This window comes from Rhineura floridana, chromosome 14 (assembly GCF_030035675.1).
Source record: "Rhineura floridana isolate rRhiFlo1 chromosome 14, rRhiFlo1.hap2, whole genome shotgun sequence".
Lineage (NCBI taxonomy): Eukaryota > Metazoa > Chordata > Lepidosauria > Squamata > Rhineuridae > Rhineura > Rhineura floridana.
The window spans coordinates 24,765,403-24,782,565 of NC_084493.1; the positions used below are offsets into that span (position 1 = coordinate 24,765,403).

The 17,163-nt window shown below is 44.5% G+C and overlaps 1 protein-coding gene across 3 annotated transcripts; it reads right to left on the reverse strand.

Moving 5' to 3' along the window:
• Positions 1–676: 676 nt before the first annotated feature.
• LOC133369794 (cytochrome P450 1A5-like) lies at positions 677–16,611 on the reverse strand. Of its 3 annotated transcripts, none has more exons than XM_061595373.1 (7): positions 16,256–16,611; positions 10,212–11,081; positions 8,484–8,595; positions 6,216–6,305; positions 6,009–6,132; positions 3,044–3,130; positions 677–1,448 (listed from the first exon to the last, which is right to left on the reverse strand). In XM_061595373.1, the coding sequence occupies exons 2-7, from the start codon at positions 11,043–11,045 to the stop codon at positions 1,151–1,153; spliced, it is 1,545 nt and encodes a 514-aa protein (XP_061451357.1). In that variant the 5' UTR covers positions 11,046–11,081; positions 16,256–16,611; the 3' UTR covers positions 677–1,150. The 3 variants fall into 3 exon arrangements, with proteins under 3 accessions (XP_061451357.1, XP_061451356.1, XP_061451358.1); XM_061595372.1 differs by having other exon boundaries at positions 10,212–11,084; positions 16,256–16,610; XM_061595374.1 differs by having other exon boundaries at positions 10,212–10,940; positions 16,256–16,609.
• Between the last annotated feature and the right edge of the window lie 552 nt (positions 16,612–17,163).

Here is a 17,163-nt window from a genome sequence, read left to right on the forward strand (position 1 = left end):
CTATATAACTAGTACATTAGACAGGTGCTAGACTTGTTTGCTCAGTGCAATTGGAACTTATTTGAAATTATGATGTATGTCAAGGGTGGCCAACCTGTAGCCCTCCCAATGTTGCTGAACTGCAGCTCCCTTCATCCTTGACCATTGGCCAGGTTGGCTGGGGCTGATGGGAATTGGAGTTCAGCAATTGCCAGAGAGCCACAGGCTCCCCATATCTACCCTAGACGCTTAAATGCACACAGACTCTTGGCCATTGGGCTGCAAACATTTCTGTTGCTTAGGAGGAAATTGTTTTTTCCTCCCAATCATTTCATTGAAGCCCATCCTGGATATATGGCAGGTCCACATAGCAAGGAAAGATGGCTACTGACCTGCATCTAGGACACAGGTGGGGAACCTCTGGCCCGCCAGCCAATCTTGGCCTGCCATGGAATCCACAAGGCCATTTTCTCCAAACCATACCCATTTGTCAATCAGCTGACATTACCTGGCTGTCAGGCACTTGTGAACCCCACACAAGGGATTTTGGCAGGTAAGCAGCTCCACCCCACGTCAGATTTGGCACTTGAGGCCAATCCTGATAAGGATCTGGTCCATGGAGCCAAAAGGCTAGGGCAAGATGTGTGTGTGTTTTGTGTGTGTGTGTGTATTAGTGATGGGAAGAAATTGGATTCAGTTCACATTTAAAGCTGGATTTATTAAATTTGCACTTTCCAAAAGAGAACCGAAACACAGCCATCCTTCGAAATTCACACTTATCCAAATTTTGTGATACAGTTCTCCAACAAAGCAATGTTTACCAAAAAATGCATATGTTAGGGGAAAGTGTGCAAAATGAGTATATTGATGAAAATAACATACAAAAATGCATTATATTAGGATAAATTGCTTGCAAAAATGTGTACATTAATCAGAACTGCATACAAAGATGGAGAAATTCACCCCAAAATGTTGAAGAATTTTCATGAGAATTTTTTTAAATTGCTGCAGAAATGTGAAGAGCCAGATTTAAGATTAGAAAAATGAGAAACTGAGAGAACCTAAACTGACAGATCATTCCATCCCATGTATGTGTGTGTATCCATGTGTAATCATTCGGATCCCCTTCCCCCAGACTAGTGACACGCCTTTACAGTTCACTCATTGGTCTTCACTCATTCAGGAAACGTCTTTTCACTTGGAAGTGTTCGCATCTCTTATACTTCATTGATAGACCATAGCGAGGAGTCATGTCTACCTTCACCCCATCCGAAACACTGAACTGCAGCTGTTGGAGCAAAATGGACAAGAAGAGGAAGATCTGCCAACGGGCAATTGGCTCTCCAATGCACCTTCTCTTTCCCAAGCCAAACGTTAAGACTTTCTCACTCTCGTCCTTGTTTACGCCTTTCCCATCGGCAGTAAGGAAACGCTCCGGATTGAAGGAGGAAGGGTCCTTCCAAAGATTCCTGGAAAAGGAACACATAAATAACAGCATGCTATCTTAGAGCCTCAAGCAGGGATGGAGAAGCCATTCGATTCAATTCACATTTGAAGGACTCTCTGAAACAATATGCAAAGTGAAAGACAGCCATCTTTTGAAATTTGCACTTCTCTGAATTTTGCAGTACAGTGCTCCAGCCGTATACATACAGTGGCCTGGAGTAAAGTGTGCATAAAAATGCATGTCTTGAGGCATATTTGAATAATTACAATATGTAATAATATTTGTGAAATTAATAACATTAAAATGCATTAGATTTGGGGAAATTGCTTTGCAAAAATATGTACTACTAGGCATAATTGCATACAAATATGTCTAGTAGGAGAAATTTGCTGATGAGTTTTAATGGGCTTTTTTTAAAAAAAAGCAAACTAATGTGGAAGTGTAGAGTACTGAATTTAAGAGTGGAAAGAGAGAAACTGAGAGAAACAAAAATTGACAGGTTCAGCCACCTTAAACCTCAAGCACACCTATTTCGTACTGCTCTCGAATGTTTGTCTGATGTGTTTAAAACAGGGGTAGCCAATGTGGTGACCTCCATATGCTGTTGCACTATGCCTCCCATCATCCTTGACTATTAGCCATGTTGGCTGGGACTGATGGAACATGAATCCAGCAACATCTAGAAGGAACCACATTGGTTACCCTTTGTTTTTTAAAAAGCCACTTTCCCGCTTTACAAAAAAGATTCCTTGGGTCGGGGAGTGGCTTCATGATTGCCACAGGAGGCAATTAATCAGCACTCTGCTCTCCTCTGCTGCAAACAGGAAGAACTGGTTGCCCATGACATCGGTTTTTTTGAGGAAGGTTGTATGTGTGTTTAAAAAGGCATAAGAGTGGATCCAAAGCCGGTTCACTGTTCAAGAAACATACATCTGTAACTTATGCAGTCTTAAAAGGAGAAATGGGGAACATGTCCAACTCCCATCATCCTGGACCATTAGTTATGCAGGCTGAGACTCAAGGGAGTTGGAGTCCAACAACACCTGGACGCCATCCAGTTCCCCATCCTTGCTTAAATGGGTGCTTAGAAATGTGACAAGTGTATACGCTAGGGATGGGGGAGAAATTCAATCCAGTTCACATTTAAAGCTGAATTTATCAAATCTGCACTGTCTGAAACAACTTGAGAACTGAAACATAGCCATCCTTAGAAATTTGCACTTATCCAAATTATGTGATGCAGTCTTCCAGCTAAGCAATGTTTGCAAAAATGTATATAGGGAAAGTGTGCATAAAAATGAATATATTCATAAAAATAACATACATTACACGTAATGCATTATGTTAGGGGAAATTGCTTGCAAAAATGTGTACATTAGTCAAAACTGCATACAAAAGTGTGTTTAGTAGGAGAAATTCTCACTAAAGTGGTGGAGAATTTTCATAAGGATTTTTTTTAAAAAAATTGCAAATTGCTGCAGAAATGTGGAGAAACAAATTTAAGATTGGAAAAATGAGAAACTGAGAGAACCCAAACTGACAGATCCTTCCATCCCTAGCACGCACGCGCACACTCTTGAGCAAGGTAGATGGAATCAAAGATCAAGATACACTTACTCATCATGATTGACTTGCCACTGGTTGACAAAGACACAGAGGCCCTTAGGGATGTAGTAGCCATTCAAGACAGTGTCTCTGGTTGTACTGAAAATAGATAATACAGTTATTTATTTGAAAAGGCACTAAGTCTGCAGGAATGGAAGTAAGGAAAGAAATGTCTACTGGAGACAGGTAGGCTGTAGGGATAAATTTAATAAGGTGTAATGGGAAAGGGATGGAAATTAATACCAGAAATGGAGGGAAGGAATGGGAAATAATAATGAAATGGATTTAATAAGTTACAATGGGAGAAAGAGGGGGAAAGTAATAATATAGTTTTTACTTTTTGCTTTCTCTGCCAGTGCCCCCTCTAGCACTACCGCCTTTGCCTCTGGTCCTGTCCATTTGGCGCTCAGAAGGATGGCCTGGCAAGAATCTGGCCCCCAAGCTGGAAAAGGTTCCCTGCCCCTGCTGTAAGGGCCAAGACTAAGTAATATTAGTCTTCAGTAAGGCACAGAAAGAGAAGGGAAATTCTCCCATGCCTCCTAAAAAAACCATCTCCTCTTTAGAGATCTGGCCAAAAAAACCACCCATCAAATCTCAAATTTCTCCCCACCATCATGAGAGCTAGGAGCTTGCTTCTTTTTAAAAAGTGGAGGTTCTCAAAATGCTGAAACGTCTGCACCATAGACTAGTAGAGAGGCCATCGAGTCCAACCTCCTGCTCAATGCTGGAATTCACCTTAAAGCACACTCAGCAGGTGGCTGTCCAGCATCTTGAGTGCCTCTGGTGTTGGAGAGCCCACCGCTCTCCTTGGTCATTGGTTCCACTGTCATATCGCTCTATAGTTGGGAAGTTTTTTCTGATGTTCAGCCAAAATTTGGCTTCCTGCAACTTGATGTTTTATTGTATCTTTGATTTGTGTTGTAAGCTACTTGATGATTTATTTGAAGGGTGGTATATAAATTCCAATTGAAATAAATATATAATAATGCATCTAAAAGTCCTTGAAAACAATGTTGTGCTGTCTCAAGACTGTAGCTGAGCTCAGCTCTTGAAAACTTTATTCCTACAGCCACTTATCCATTGTTTCATAGGGCTTATTTTATTTATTTATTTGATTTATATCCCACCCTTCCTCCCAGTAGGAGCTCAGAGCGGCAAACAAAAGCACTAAAAACACTTTAAAACATCATAAAAACAGACCTTAAAATACTTTAAAACAAAACATCTTTAAAAACATTTTTAAAAGCTTTAAAAGCTTATTTTTAAAAAAAAGGTTTTAACACTTTTTTTAAAAAAGAAGGTCTGAAAACATTTGTTGTTATGTGCCTTCAAGTCGATTTCGACTTATGGCGACCCTATGAATCAGTGACCTCCAATAGCATCTGTTATAAACCACCCTGTTCAGACCTTGTAAGTTCAGGTCTGTGGCTTCCTTTATGAAATCAATCCATCTCTTATTGGGCCTTCCTCTTTTTCTACTCCCTTCTGTTTTTCCCAGCATTGTTGTCTTTTCTAGTGAATCATGTCTTCTCATGATGTGTCCAAAGTATGATAACCTCAGTTTCATCATTTTAGCTTCTAGTGATAGTTCTGGTTTAATTTGTTCTAACACCCAATTATTTGTCTTTTTCGCAGTCCATGGTATGCGCAAAGCTCTCCTCCAGCACCACATTTCAAATGAGTTGATTTTTCTCTTATCCACCTTTTTCACTGTCCAACTTTCACATCCATACATAGAGATTGGAAATACCATGGTCTGAATGATCCCAACTTTGGTGTTCAGTGATACATCTTTGCATTTGAGGACCTTTTCTAGTTCTCTCACAGCTGCCCTTCCCAGTCCTAGCCTTCTTCTGATTTCTTGACTATTGTCTCCATTTTGGTTAATGACTGTGCTGTGTGTGGTGTTTAAAGACATATTAAAAAGCAATTACAGCACAGATGCAGACTGGGATAAGGTCTCAACTTAAAAGGCTTGTTGAAAGTCTTCAGTAGGCGCCAAAAACATAGCAGCGATGGCACCTGTCTAATATTTAAGGAGAGGAAATTCCAAAGGGTGGATGATGCTACACTAAAGGTCCATTTCCTATGTTGTGCAGACCGGACCTCCTGATAAGATGGTATCTGCAGGAGGCCCTCACCTGCAGAGTGCAGTGATTGACTGGGCTTGCACCTGTTATCATTCTAGTTCCACAGGAAACCATAAATGTGCATATTTCACCATTGTTTGTAGAATTAAGCAGGTGTTCATCTGTAAAACTGTCAGCAGAACATTTAAAAGGGAACACTAACATGACAGTTTTAGACCCGTCAAGAATGATAAACATATTTCACAATTAACCTGAGAGTTAAAAAGAATATTCTTCTTACAAGAAGATGATGTCAATAGAGGTAAAAAGGCCATGGGTGAAATGGACATGAGAGAGGTACTGTCACTTTAACAAGACAACTGCCCTACAAATCTACAACAAAGAGGCTATGTAAAATTAATAATGTATTTTACATTAGAAGCATAATAAAACATCTACGAACTTGGTTGATGAGTAGCTAACATAATGCACATACTATACATCTACACTCCAAGGGCCTTTTGACTTCGTCTGTCATTTCCGAGGGATGAATGAGCCATAAAATGGCTAAAGAACTGCCCAGGATTAATGTTTGCTTTCAACCATAATGCGTTTGTAGACACACACCCCAGTCTGCACCCAGCCTGAAAAGTTGTTTCCTCACAAGGCATTCCTAACTACTAAATCAGATATTGGAATACCATTTTTAGTCAGATAAGGAACCTAGTCCTAAAACCCATGATCAAGCAGTACTTTAGCTTCTTATTAATAGATCTCACATGGATATAAGAATGGATAACGCCTTTCACATGGACACAAGAAAAACAGCCTGATGAGAAGGCCCTACTTGATGTGAGCTTGGGGATAAAAATATGCTCATACGTCTCTTTGGAATGCTCAGAACTTACCAGTGGGGGATTGTGAAGGGCAGGAAGGAGGAGTGCCTGAACATTTCTAGGATAAAGGCTTCGGTGTAAGGCAACAAGGGCCGGTCTGACAACCGTGGCTTGCGCTCTCCGCCAATGCTCTCATCTGCAGGATAATGAAGAGAAAGAAAGTAACTGGGATCCAGCCTGCCAAAGAGACACATGAATTTCTAAAGAGTATGGATTTACCTATTTCTTCCTGAATCTTCTTCTGGATTTCTGGATAAACAACAAGATACATGAGACACCAGGACAGGGCTGTGGTCACTGTGTCAAACCCTGGAAAGACACACAAGAGGTTTTTTTTACAGTTGAATGTGATTTTAAGCTCCGTAGACAGGATACTTTCCAAGTCACAATAGCTTCTATCTGAGCAGGGTGTGTGTGTGTGTGTGTGTACACACACGCATGATAAATGCATATAAAATTCTGTGTGTTGGGAGAAAGTAGACAAATTTTGGTCCATCTCCCACTGTGTACACACCGTACCTTTAAAGTGCATTTAAAGCGCATGACTTCCCCAAGGACCCCAGGGACTATAGTTTCTTAAATGTGCAGGGAATTGTAGTTGTGTGAGGGGTAAACTACAGTTCCCAGGATTCTCTGGGGGAAGGTATATGCTTTAAACGTATGATGTGGACACAGCCTAAGACTCTCAAAATAAAAGAACCCAGGGTCATCTGGTGAAGTTGAATGTGGGGAGATCTGGGACAGACAAAAGAACGTGGGAAGCTTCCTTATAATGAGTGAGAGCATTGATCCATCTACCTCTGAACTGTCTACTCTGACTGGCAGCGGCTGTCCAGGGTTTAAGGCAGGAGTTTTTCCCAGTCCTACCTGGAGACACCAGGGAGGGCCGCCTGCATGCAAAGCAGATGCTCTACCACTAAGCTAAAGTTCTTCTCACTTCTTCAGACGGCGCATAATGAAACGATGGAATTTACTAGGGCTGTGTGCATGCTTCCCCCATCCTGCCCCATGGCTCCAGTTCAGAGGTGGAGCATCAGGCCAACCCGCCCTAGGTCAACCCTGGGACCACCCACCCTGGCTCAGACCCACTCCCAAATAACTTCAGGGGGGTGAGGCTCATGTTTAATTAGGATTTTTAAAAACCTCATTAAACATATGGAGGGGAGGGGGAAGGATATGTTGCACCTCCTCCCCCCTCCCCCCCCCCGACCAAAAGCAGGATCAGTTTACCCTGCGTGAGGCTATTTTGCAAAGGCTGTCCCTGCAGGAAAACAGCTTCATGCAGGGTAAATTGACCCTGATCCCTCCTGGAGGGTGCTGGTTTGCAGAGGCTTTCCTGCAGGAAAGCACTTTGCAAAACAGCACACACACACCCGGAGGATCGTTGCCTCTGCTCATCAGGCAGGGAAAAGAGCTGTGGCTGCCTCTTCTTCCTGACTGGTGCCCCCACCCTGACAGCCCTGGGGCGTTCTGGGTCATCAAATCTGATCTATAGCAATCTGTGGCTATTAGAACCCGAATCGGCCGAGGCCCAGAAACATCCAAATGGGCTCAATTTGGCTCAGGCCTTGACTGAATCTGGTGCGCAACCCTAGAATGTACTCCTACAGGATGTAGCAATGGCCACCATTACTTGGATGGGTTTAAAAGGGGGTTAGACAAACTCATGGAGGATAAGGCTATCTATGGCTACTAACCATGATGGCTATGTCGTACTTCCACTGTTGATGGCTTCTGAACACCCATTGCTGGGGAACAACAAATGAGAAAGGACTATTGCCTTCCATGCTTGTGGGCTTCTCGGAGGCATCTCATTGGCCACTATGGGAACAGAATGCTAGACCATATGGACCATTGGTCTGATCCAGGAGATGTCTCCTGATGTTCTTTAGAAGTAATAGGCCCCTTTTGTTCCACACTAGTCAGACCTTATCCAGATAGATTACTGTGCTCAGTTTGGGGCATCACCTTGTTGTCAAGGTTGTTGACCAGCAGTGGGGAACCTCTGGCTTGTGGGCCTAATTAGGCACACCATCCTCCCCATGTGGCCTGGGAGGCCATTTTGTCGAAGCCACAACCACCTGCCCTACACTTGACATGATATATGATGTCAGGTGTGTTGCAGGTAAAGTTGCAGCTGGGCCAAAAGGGAGTTTGCAGGTACCGTCAATCAGCAGATCGACAGTGCCTACAAAGCACTGTGCAGAGCCCCCTCCACAGCACCTTTGCAAGCCCTGACAATCAGCTGATTGTCAGCACTTGCATAGCATTGTGCCTTTGCCCACATGGTTTGATTTCAAACCGCCCAGGCAAAAATGGCCCACCTGATGCCACTGCGGGGTCAAGTGATTGACAGGCAGGAGATCCTGCCCACCTGTCAAACTTAGCCCACAGTGGGTGGAGGGTGTAAGGATCCAGTCCACTGGCCAAGACCAGTTCCCCACAAAACTGGAACAGGTTCAGAGAAGGGCAATGGAGCTTTCTTACCTGCCCCAAAAAGGTCATTGATAAGGTTCACTATTTGATCAGACTGGAGCTGAAGCTTAGCATTTTCTTGACTTTGGTCAATAAAGGAGTCCGTGATGTCTCGGATGTGGTCCTGAAAAGGAATAAAGACCCAGTTCACAATTATCTTAGTTAAAGGCAAGTTCTAGTGTTGCCAACTTTTTCTTTCTGGTACTGCTCTTATGTTTTAACAGCAAGTATAGTGCCTGCATTTGTTAAAACATGCATTTGCATTGGATTTTAATGGGTAGGAGTGGGAAAAGTTTTTGGTCCAGGGAGCCAGATCTTTATCTCCACCCCACCCCGTTGGCCACCTATGACAGGTAGGGGGAAGCAATCTCCTTAATCATCTGATGTCATGATGATGTCAGGTGACTGATAGTTGGGCAGCAATGTCCACAGAGTTGACCCATAGGGGGGGAATGATCTGCTTCCCCAGTGCATGCCCCACAGGGAATGTGCCGGCAAAGCAGCACACCACAAGATTGAACTCTCCACTCATCAGCTGATTTGCAGAGGGTTCAGTCCTGCTCTCTGCAGGGGTCTTCTTCACCCATGCTTTCCCACAGGACTGAACAGGATTGACCTCTCCGTTCCCTGTGGGAAAGCACTGGTGAAGAAGACCCCTGTAGTGAGTAGGACTGAACCCTCTGCTAGTCAGCTGGTCAGCAGAGGGTTCAGTCCTGCTCACTGCAGGGGTCTGCTTCACCAGCACATTCACTGCAGGGAGTGCACTCTTGAAGCAACATCCAGCAGGATTGAACTCTCCGCTCACCAGCTGACTAGCAGAGGGTTCAGTCCTACTCACTACAGGGGTCTTCTTCACCAGTGCTTTCCCACAGGACTCAGCGGGATTGACCTCTCCGTTCACCAGCTGATCAGCAGAGGGTTCAGTCCTACTCACTGCAGGGGGTCTGCTTCACCAGCACATTCCTCACAGGGAATACACTAAATCAACACCAAGCAGGATTGAACTCTCCGCTCACTAGCTGATGAGCTCTCTGCAGGGATTCTATGACAATGAAATACAGCATGTCCTATTAAAACAAAACCTTTATTATTTTTGTAGTGCTGATACTATGTTAAAAAAAACATTTAAAGGAACATGGTGGCCATCAGACACAAGAACAAATGCAACCAGGAGGTGGAAAAAATGATAAACAGGCAGAGCTTGGAAAAGTTACTTTTTTGAACTACAACTCCCATCAGCCCTAGCCAGCATGGCTACTGGATTGGGCTGATGGGAGTTGTAGTTCAAAAAAGTAACTTTTCCAAGCTCTGTAAACAGGTTATGATTATTCGATGCATATCTGGTTGCCAGGCCTGGCCTCCAAGAGGTCTTCTGTATCTTTAAAAGTTGTGCAGGGGGAAGGGAGAATTCCACCTTGTGGTTTTTCCCATTACAGTGTTGCAAGAACACCTGCACTTGGCTGACTTTCTCTTCTCCTAAAGATACAGGATCAGTCTCAGGGCATGAACCTGGCAAACCTTTATCTGGGCATTTCTTCATTTCTTATATGGGGAAAGGTCAGTGGCAGAGCATCTGCCTTGCATGCAGAAGGTCCCAAGTTCAGTCCCAAGTTCAGTCCCCAGCATTTCGAGTCAGGGATGCCTGAAACTCTGGAGAGCCACTGCCAGTCAATGTAGACAATACTGAGCTTAGATGGGGCAATGGTCAGAAAGCATAAGGCAGCTGCCTGTGTTCCTTACCTTACTGAAACTTGCATAGTGCTGTTTGACAATTTTCTTCACAAAAGTGTTGAATCGTTGGTTAATTGCCTTAAATTTCTTCATGCTGTTACTTGGGAAATATTGAAGCACAGGGATAAAATCGGCCGGGTTGCCAGAGGCTGCAACTTCCACAAACTCTTCGGTCGTGTCCACAATGCTGAGTAGTTCCTGGTCATCGTGGCTGTAGCGCTTGCCAAAACACATGGCGCAAATGACATTTGCCACAGAGACCGCAAGGTACCGATAGGGGTCAAAGCTTTTCTTCTCCAGCATCACCTCTTGCAACTTCATCACCAGGTGGTCAGCCTCTTGGGAGACGTGCTCTTCCAAGAGGAAAGTGGAGGAGGTTGCAGGACTGATAGAGGCAGCGAAGCTTTTCAAGGCGTTCTGGGCCAGTTTTCTGCGGGACCACCACTCCTCTCCGCAGTCAGGACTGAAACCCACACTCTGGCCCCCTGATATGAAACGTGAGGTGTAGAGATCAGGGCGGCCCATGAAGTCTCCTCCTTGCCTCACCAAGGCTTGTTTGATGGTCTCAAGGCCGCTTAGCACCAACACTGACGTGGTGCCAATATGGATCTTCATCACTTCCCCATATTTCTGGCTCATCTGTGTCAAACTCAAGTGTGGATTCTTCCCCACCTCCAACATGCTGCCAATCAATGGGTAGCCCATTGGCCCTGGGAGTCTCTTGAGGCCCTGGGGTGTCTGCACCCAGAAGAATTTAAGGACCATAAAGATCAGGCAGAAGACAGCAATGGCAATGAGCCCTTCGGTAGCAGAGATTGTGCCCAGGCTTCCCATCAGTGACATCGCAAGTGTTGGTATCGTGGACAGGCAGGAAGAACCCTACTAAAATTGTTCAAAGGACAGTCCAGGAGGTACGGTTAATAAGTGAAAGGCTGTACCAAGCCTGACAAAAAATTTTGGTCCTCCAGATGTTATTGGACTTCAACTACTATCATCCCTGACCATTGGTCATGCTATTTTGGGCTGATAGAAACTTGACTCCAACTAGAGTTGCCAGGTTCAGGGCCTGAGACTGATCCTGTATCTTTAGGAGAAGAGAAAGTCAGCCAAGTGCAGGTGTTCTTGCACCATTGTAATGGGAAAAACCACAAGGTGGACTTCTCCCTTCCCCCTGCACAACTCTTAAACATACAGAAGACCTCTTGGTTGTCAGGCCAAGCCTTCAAAAGGTCTTCTGTATCTTTAAAAGTTGTGCAGGGGGAAGGGAGAAGTCCACCTTGTGGTTTTTCCCATTACAGTGTTGCAAGAACACCTGCACTTGGCTGACTTTCTCTTCTCCTAAAGGTACAGGATCAGTCTCAGGCCCTGAGCCTGGCAACCCTAACTCCGACAACATCTGGAGAGCCACAGCTTCCCCAACCCTAGTCTAAATGGAAGTTGGTACATGGGTTATACCCATTTTCATGGTTATTAAGTCAAGTGACAAAATAGTTGGGTCCCCTCTGTACTGAGGCAACCCACCAGCCTTCTTTCTTAGTTGGGGCTGATTCATACAACCATTTGAAAAATTATGTTTACTATTATTTTTAATTGAACCATAGCTCATTTTAAGGCTGTGCACAGACCCCCAGAACTGCCCCGTGGTTCCAATCCAGGTGGCAGGGCACCAGGCAGACTTGTTCTGAGTTGACCTCGGGGACCACCTAGAGTTGGGTCAATTCTGTTGAGCCGAGGGAACAATCTTATGCAATGCAGGTTTGCAAGGTGCTTTCCTGCAGGAAAACCCTTTGCAACACAGCATCCTGCACCCCACAGGACTGTTCCCTGCGCTCAACAACTGATGAGCAGTGATCCTGTGTGATACTGGTTTGCAACCGCCTTTCCTACAGAAAAACAAAACAGCACCCTGCAGGATCGGTCCTTCAGCTCAGCAGTTGTTGAACGGAAGCACTGATCCTGCGCAGTACTCATTTGTGCACCCCACAGGATCGCTGCCTCTGCTCATGGGCAGAAGCAGCAATCCTATGGAGCAGCGCTCAGGCAAAAGGAGAGCCACAAGTGCCTCTTCTTCCTGTCTGAAGCCCTGCTCCTTGACAGCCCCGGTTCACTCTGGGTCATCCATCCTACCTGTAGCAATCCATGGCTGTCTGAACCCCACTCAGCCAAGGTCCCAAACTCTCTGAATGGGTCTGATTTGGCTTGGGACTCAGCCAAATCTGGGGCATAACCCTAGCTCATTTCACAACGTGCCCCATCTGCTTCCAAGTCGACCTGTTCTACTCCTTTTTTTGTTGGTCCCATTGTGCCTTGGCAATTTTCAGTGTCTTCCTCCTTCTCAAAACCCAGCTCTCGGTGTAATGTGAAAATCTCTAAATGTACATTGTTGGGAGCTGCATAGTCTAGAACTATTAACCCAGGGGTGGGAAATCTGTGGCCCTCTAGATATTGCCAGTCTCCAACTCCCATCAGCCCCAGACAGCATGGCCAATAATCAGGGATCATGGGACTTGTTGTCCAACATCTGAAGGACCACAGTTTCCCCAGCCATGCATTGACCCATAGCTTTGTGCACAGCTGCCCCATGTGATGAGCCACCAGAGCCATAGGCTGGACTGGAGCATATCCCTAGGTCAGAGGTAGCCAACATGGTGCCCTCCAGATGTTGTCAACTACAGCTCCCATCATCCCATTGGCCATGCTGGCTGGGGTTGATGGGAGCTGTAGTCCATCAACCCCTGGAGGGCACCGTGTTGGCTACCCCTGCCCTAGGCAGTAGAGGACTCCTGAGTGTGGTGCCTCTGTCAACCAACCCTGTGTATTGGTTTTCCTCAACATAAAAGGCTATGAAGGCTTCCCATTCAGGTTTGTCTGGCCAGTGATCATCTTTCCTGATTCTTGCTGTATCATCAGCCTCTGACCATTGATCTGGCTGGTTTCTGGTTCATGGGTCCCACTCAACAACGATCTGTGGCAGAGGTTAGATTATTGGGGGGGGGACATCTTTTGTGACAACCATTTTTGTGATAGCTATTACTTCTAGAAAGTTACCAGGACTATAATTTGGCACAATTTGCTAGGACCAGGGCTTGCACAATTCATTAAGAAGCCTCCTACTACCCTTCCCTACTAGTTTGAGGATCAGCCTACAGTTGAGTTCAGCTCTGACATACACCAATATGTAGAAAGGGCTAGTTTTGGAAAGGGTAAAAAAGTTACTAATTGACAACCAATTAACTCTCTCTCTCTCTCTCATGCAAAACATTTATTATAGATTGAGTATATGTGTGTACTAAGATCCTCAGTGGCGCAGAGTGGTAAGCGGCGGTAATGCAGCTGAAGCTCTGCTCACGGCCGGAGTTCGATTCCAACAAAAGGAGGAAGTCGAAACTCTGGTAAAAGGGGTTGAGGTCCACTCCCCCTGGGGGGTAAAGAAAGGCCAGGGAAGGAACTGGCAATCCCACCCCATATAATAAATGTTTTACATCAAACTGAAATATATTAATTGATATGTGTAGCATTTTTGTGGAGAAGCAGTGGTAACTGTACATGAGTGCCAAATTATACAGCCACGAGAGTGGCTGTATACTATAGCCAGCGGGGATTTTTCACATTCCGCAATGTTAAATGGAAAATATCCCCCCATGCCATTCTGATGCTTCCCATAAGCTCATTTCAAAACAAAACCTTACAAAACTTATAGTTCTGAACTCAGAAACGCTTGCTTAACAACCCTGTCAATTTTCATGGCGATACACAAAACAGTCAGAGAAAATCGAGAGTTCAAAGTCTAAAAAGAGAGAAAAAAACTCAAGAGCCCTTTTGGACTTTTTTCTGCGAGTTCTCATAATCTGTTGAAATTCATTAAAAATCAGCCATGTTCACAGAGTACCTGTAATCCTAATAATGACCTTGCCCCATACTCTGACCTTCATCTACTGCAGTTTAAAAGTTAAAAAATGCCTGGTCTTTTAATTAATTTAAGAAATTTTGGCTGGAAGCCTATTATAACGCGGGGCATGCTCAGTAAGGACCAACTGTCAGTGTTCTAAAAGCCTCACAGCTGCTGGGCTTGGCTAATCAGGGGGCCACACCCACACCAGACTTGATTTCACTTGAGACAGTCATGGTTTCCCTCAAAGAATCCTAGGAAGTGTAGTTTGTGAAGGGTGCTGAGAGGAGACTCCTATTCCCGAGAGAATGGTTAACAGTCAGCCACTCTGATTAAAGGTCTGTGAGAGAAACAGGGCGTCTCCTAGCAACTCTCAGCACCCTTCACTAACTACACTTCCCAGGATTTTTTGAGAGAAGCCATGATTGGCTTTGAGCCACGGCTTTGAGAGAAGCCATGATAAATTGTTTTAAATTGTTTTTAAAATATGTGTTTTTAAATTTGTATATTTGTTTTTAATTTTTTGTAGTTATTGTAAACCGCCCAGAGAGCTTTGGCTATGGGGCGGTATATAAATACACTAAATAAATAGATAAATAAATAATGATTGTCCAAAGTGTAATAGAGGCCTTGTGTGGATGTGGCCAGGGACAGCTTTGTTTTAAATTTGGGTGGGAGGTAGGGTTGCCAGGTTCAGGGCCTGAGACTGATCCTGTATCTTTAGGAGAAGAGAAAGTCAGCCAAGTGCCGGTGTTCTTGCAACATTGTAATAGGAAAAACCACAAGGTAGAATTGTCCCTTCCCCCTGCCCAACTGTGAAAGATACAGAAGACGTCTTGGTTGGCAGACCCAGCCTGGTCAGTTTTACCTATCCTAATCATGATTGCATAGGAGTATATCCGATTCAACTCAATAATCATACAAATGATCAGACCTGCCTTTTCCCTCCTTCCCCTTTTCTCTCCCTTTCTCCTCCCCTCTTCCTTCTTCCGCCTCCCCTGCCCACTCCAGCCCTCCGTCCCTCCCCCCCCAGTCAGTTTTACCTATCCTAAGCATGATTGCACGGGAGTAAATCTCACTGAACGCAATAAACATGCAAACGACCACATCTGTCCTTCTTCTCCCCTCCCCCTCCTGCCTGCTCCCATCCCAGTCCTCCCCTCTGCGTTTCCACCCCTCCCTCCTCCCCTCCTCCCGTCCCCATCCCCTGTGGTCAGTTTCACCTATCCTAAGCATGATTGCCTGGTGTGCGTGTGTAAATCCCACTTAACTCAATATGCATGGAAATGATCAATCCATTCTCAGCAAACTTGCACAGGATCCCATTTCTTACCTCCCGGATTAAAAAGCAGGGAAATTCACTAATAGGCAAAAAACCTTGCGGTTTAAGAATGTACCTATAGCCCACAGATATTTCTACCAAACTTTAAAAAGCAGGGAAATTGGGCAGCTATAATGAATGCACCAGTGGAGCCGGAGACCTGAACTCCTCTCTGAGATATTGTACTGCCCTACAAAGTTGTCAAAATGCAAACACAATTTGGGTTGGTCTTTCACAGGCCAATCCACTTGCTGTGCAGCTTGGAAGAATTTGGGAACATGTGCCTCCAAACTTCCAAACCCCTTTATTTTTGTGTGTGTGTGTGCGTGGGAGGAACATTCCGCAGATTTATTTATTTGCGTATATTTATATCTCCACCTCCATTCCATCATGGGACCCGGCAATATGCCTTTTGTTTCTAGCTGGCCTCCCATCAGGATACAGACCACAGCCAGACCTGCTTATCTTTAGCAGATAGCAGCCTTGTATACCTTCAGACCATATTCTAGGAGTGCTAGCCCAGATCACACAATCCCCATCCCTGCTCTTTGACAGGCTTTTCCATCTCTCACCCCTGATACATATGATCAGACCCTTCCCTGCCTGCCTTACTCATCTAAGGAAGATGGTGCATATTTCCAGCATGGACCATCCTCATCCTATATGTTATATATAAGAATAAGCATATGCAGCATATGGCAGTAAAAGGATAAAATGATACATTACAAGAAAAGTATGCAATGCAAACCTATGCATGTGTACTTGGAAGTAAATCCCAGTGCATTCAATGGGATTTGCTGCCAGGTAATTGTGCAAAGGACTACAGCTTAACTTGATAAATACCTGTGTATCTCAGATGGCGGGAGAAACTGGAGTCTAGAATAGTGTTGTAGCTATTGCAGTCCAATGTTTGTTTGTTTCCCCAGATATATCTAGATCTTTCTGTTCCACTGGTGGATACTGTGCTGAGCAGTTTCAGAGGTTGTTCTGTTCACAGCATTCAGATTGCTTCATCCACATCCTCTTCCATAGACCAAATAATAATCTTTGCAGCCAAGTCTGGACTAACAAACAGCAAGTTTTGAAGGAAGTCCAACAACAACACTCCAACTCCTTGGGATTGTGATGAAAAGTTGGTAATGTGTCCCACATCAGCCAACCAACAGGCTTGTTGATCACCACCAGTACTTTCTGAATGATCTTTGGTTGTTGCTGTCTTGATTTTGTAATGCTGCACTGAACAAATCTTGATGGTTTCATTTTTTAACAGACAAAGCCATTGGCCATTACAGCTCACAGAGGATCAGGAGACGTGTTTCTATACATATAGCATATGGAAATATTATGCAACTCTCCTTTTTTGGTGACATGTTTCCCTTTTGGGGGGCCAATATGTTGGTGATTTCTGATTTCTGAAAGGTATTCAGACTTAGATTTAATTAATCTGGGAGTTCCATAATTGGAGTGATCCCTAAGGTATGCTGGGCATCCACTGTTTAGGACAATATAGGTTATAACGAGCACCTTGAGCAGGGCACTCTCTTCCTTGAAAAAAAACAGGGAGCACTGATCTTGTTTGTTTGTTTGTTTATAGGATTTCTCATCTGTCCTTCACCATAAGTTGCCAGGACAGGTTACAACAGTGCAATGTTACAATTTAAAATCAAATAAAACCGATACTATGTACAACACCAAACATACAATTTAAAACAGAGGATAAACGTAGGCCCGAAACATGTGCTCTTGTCCCC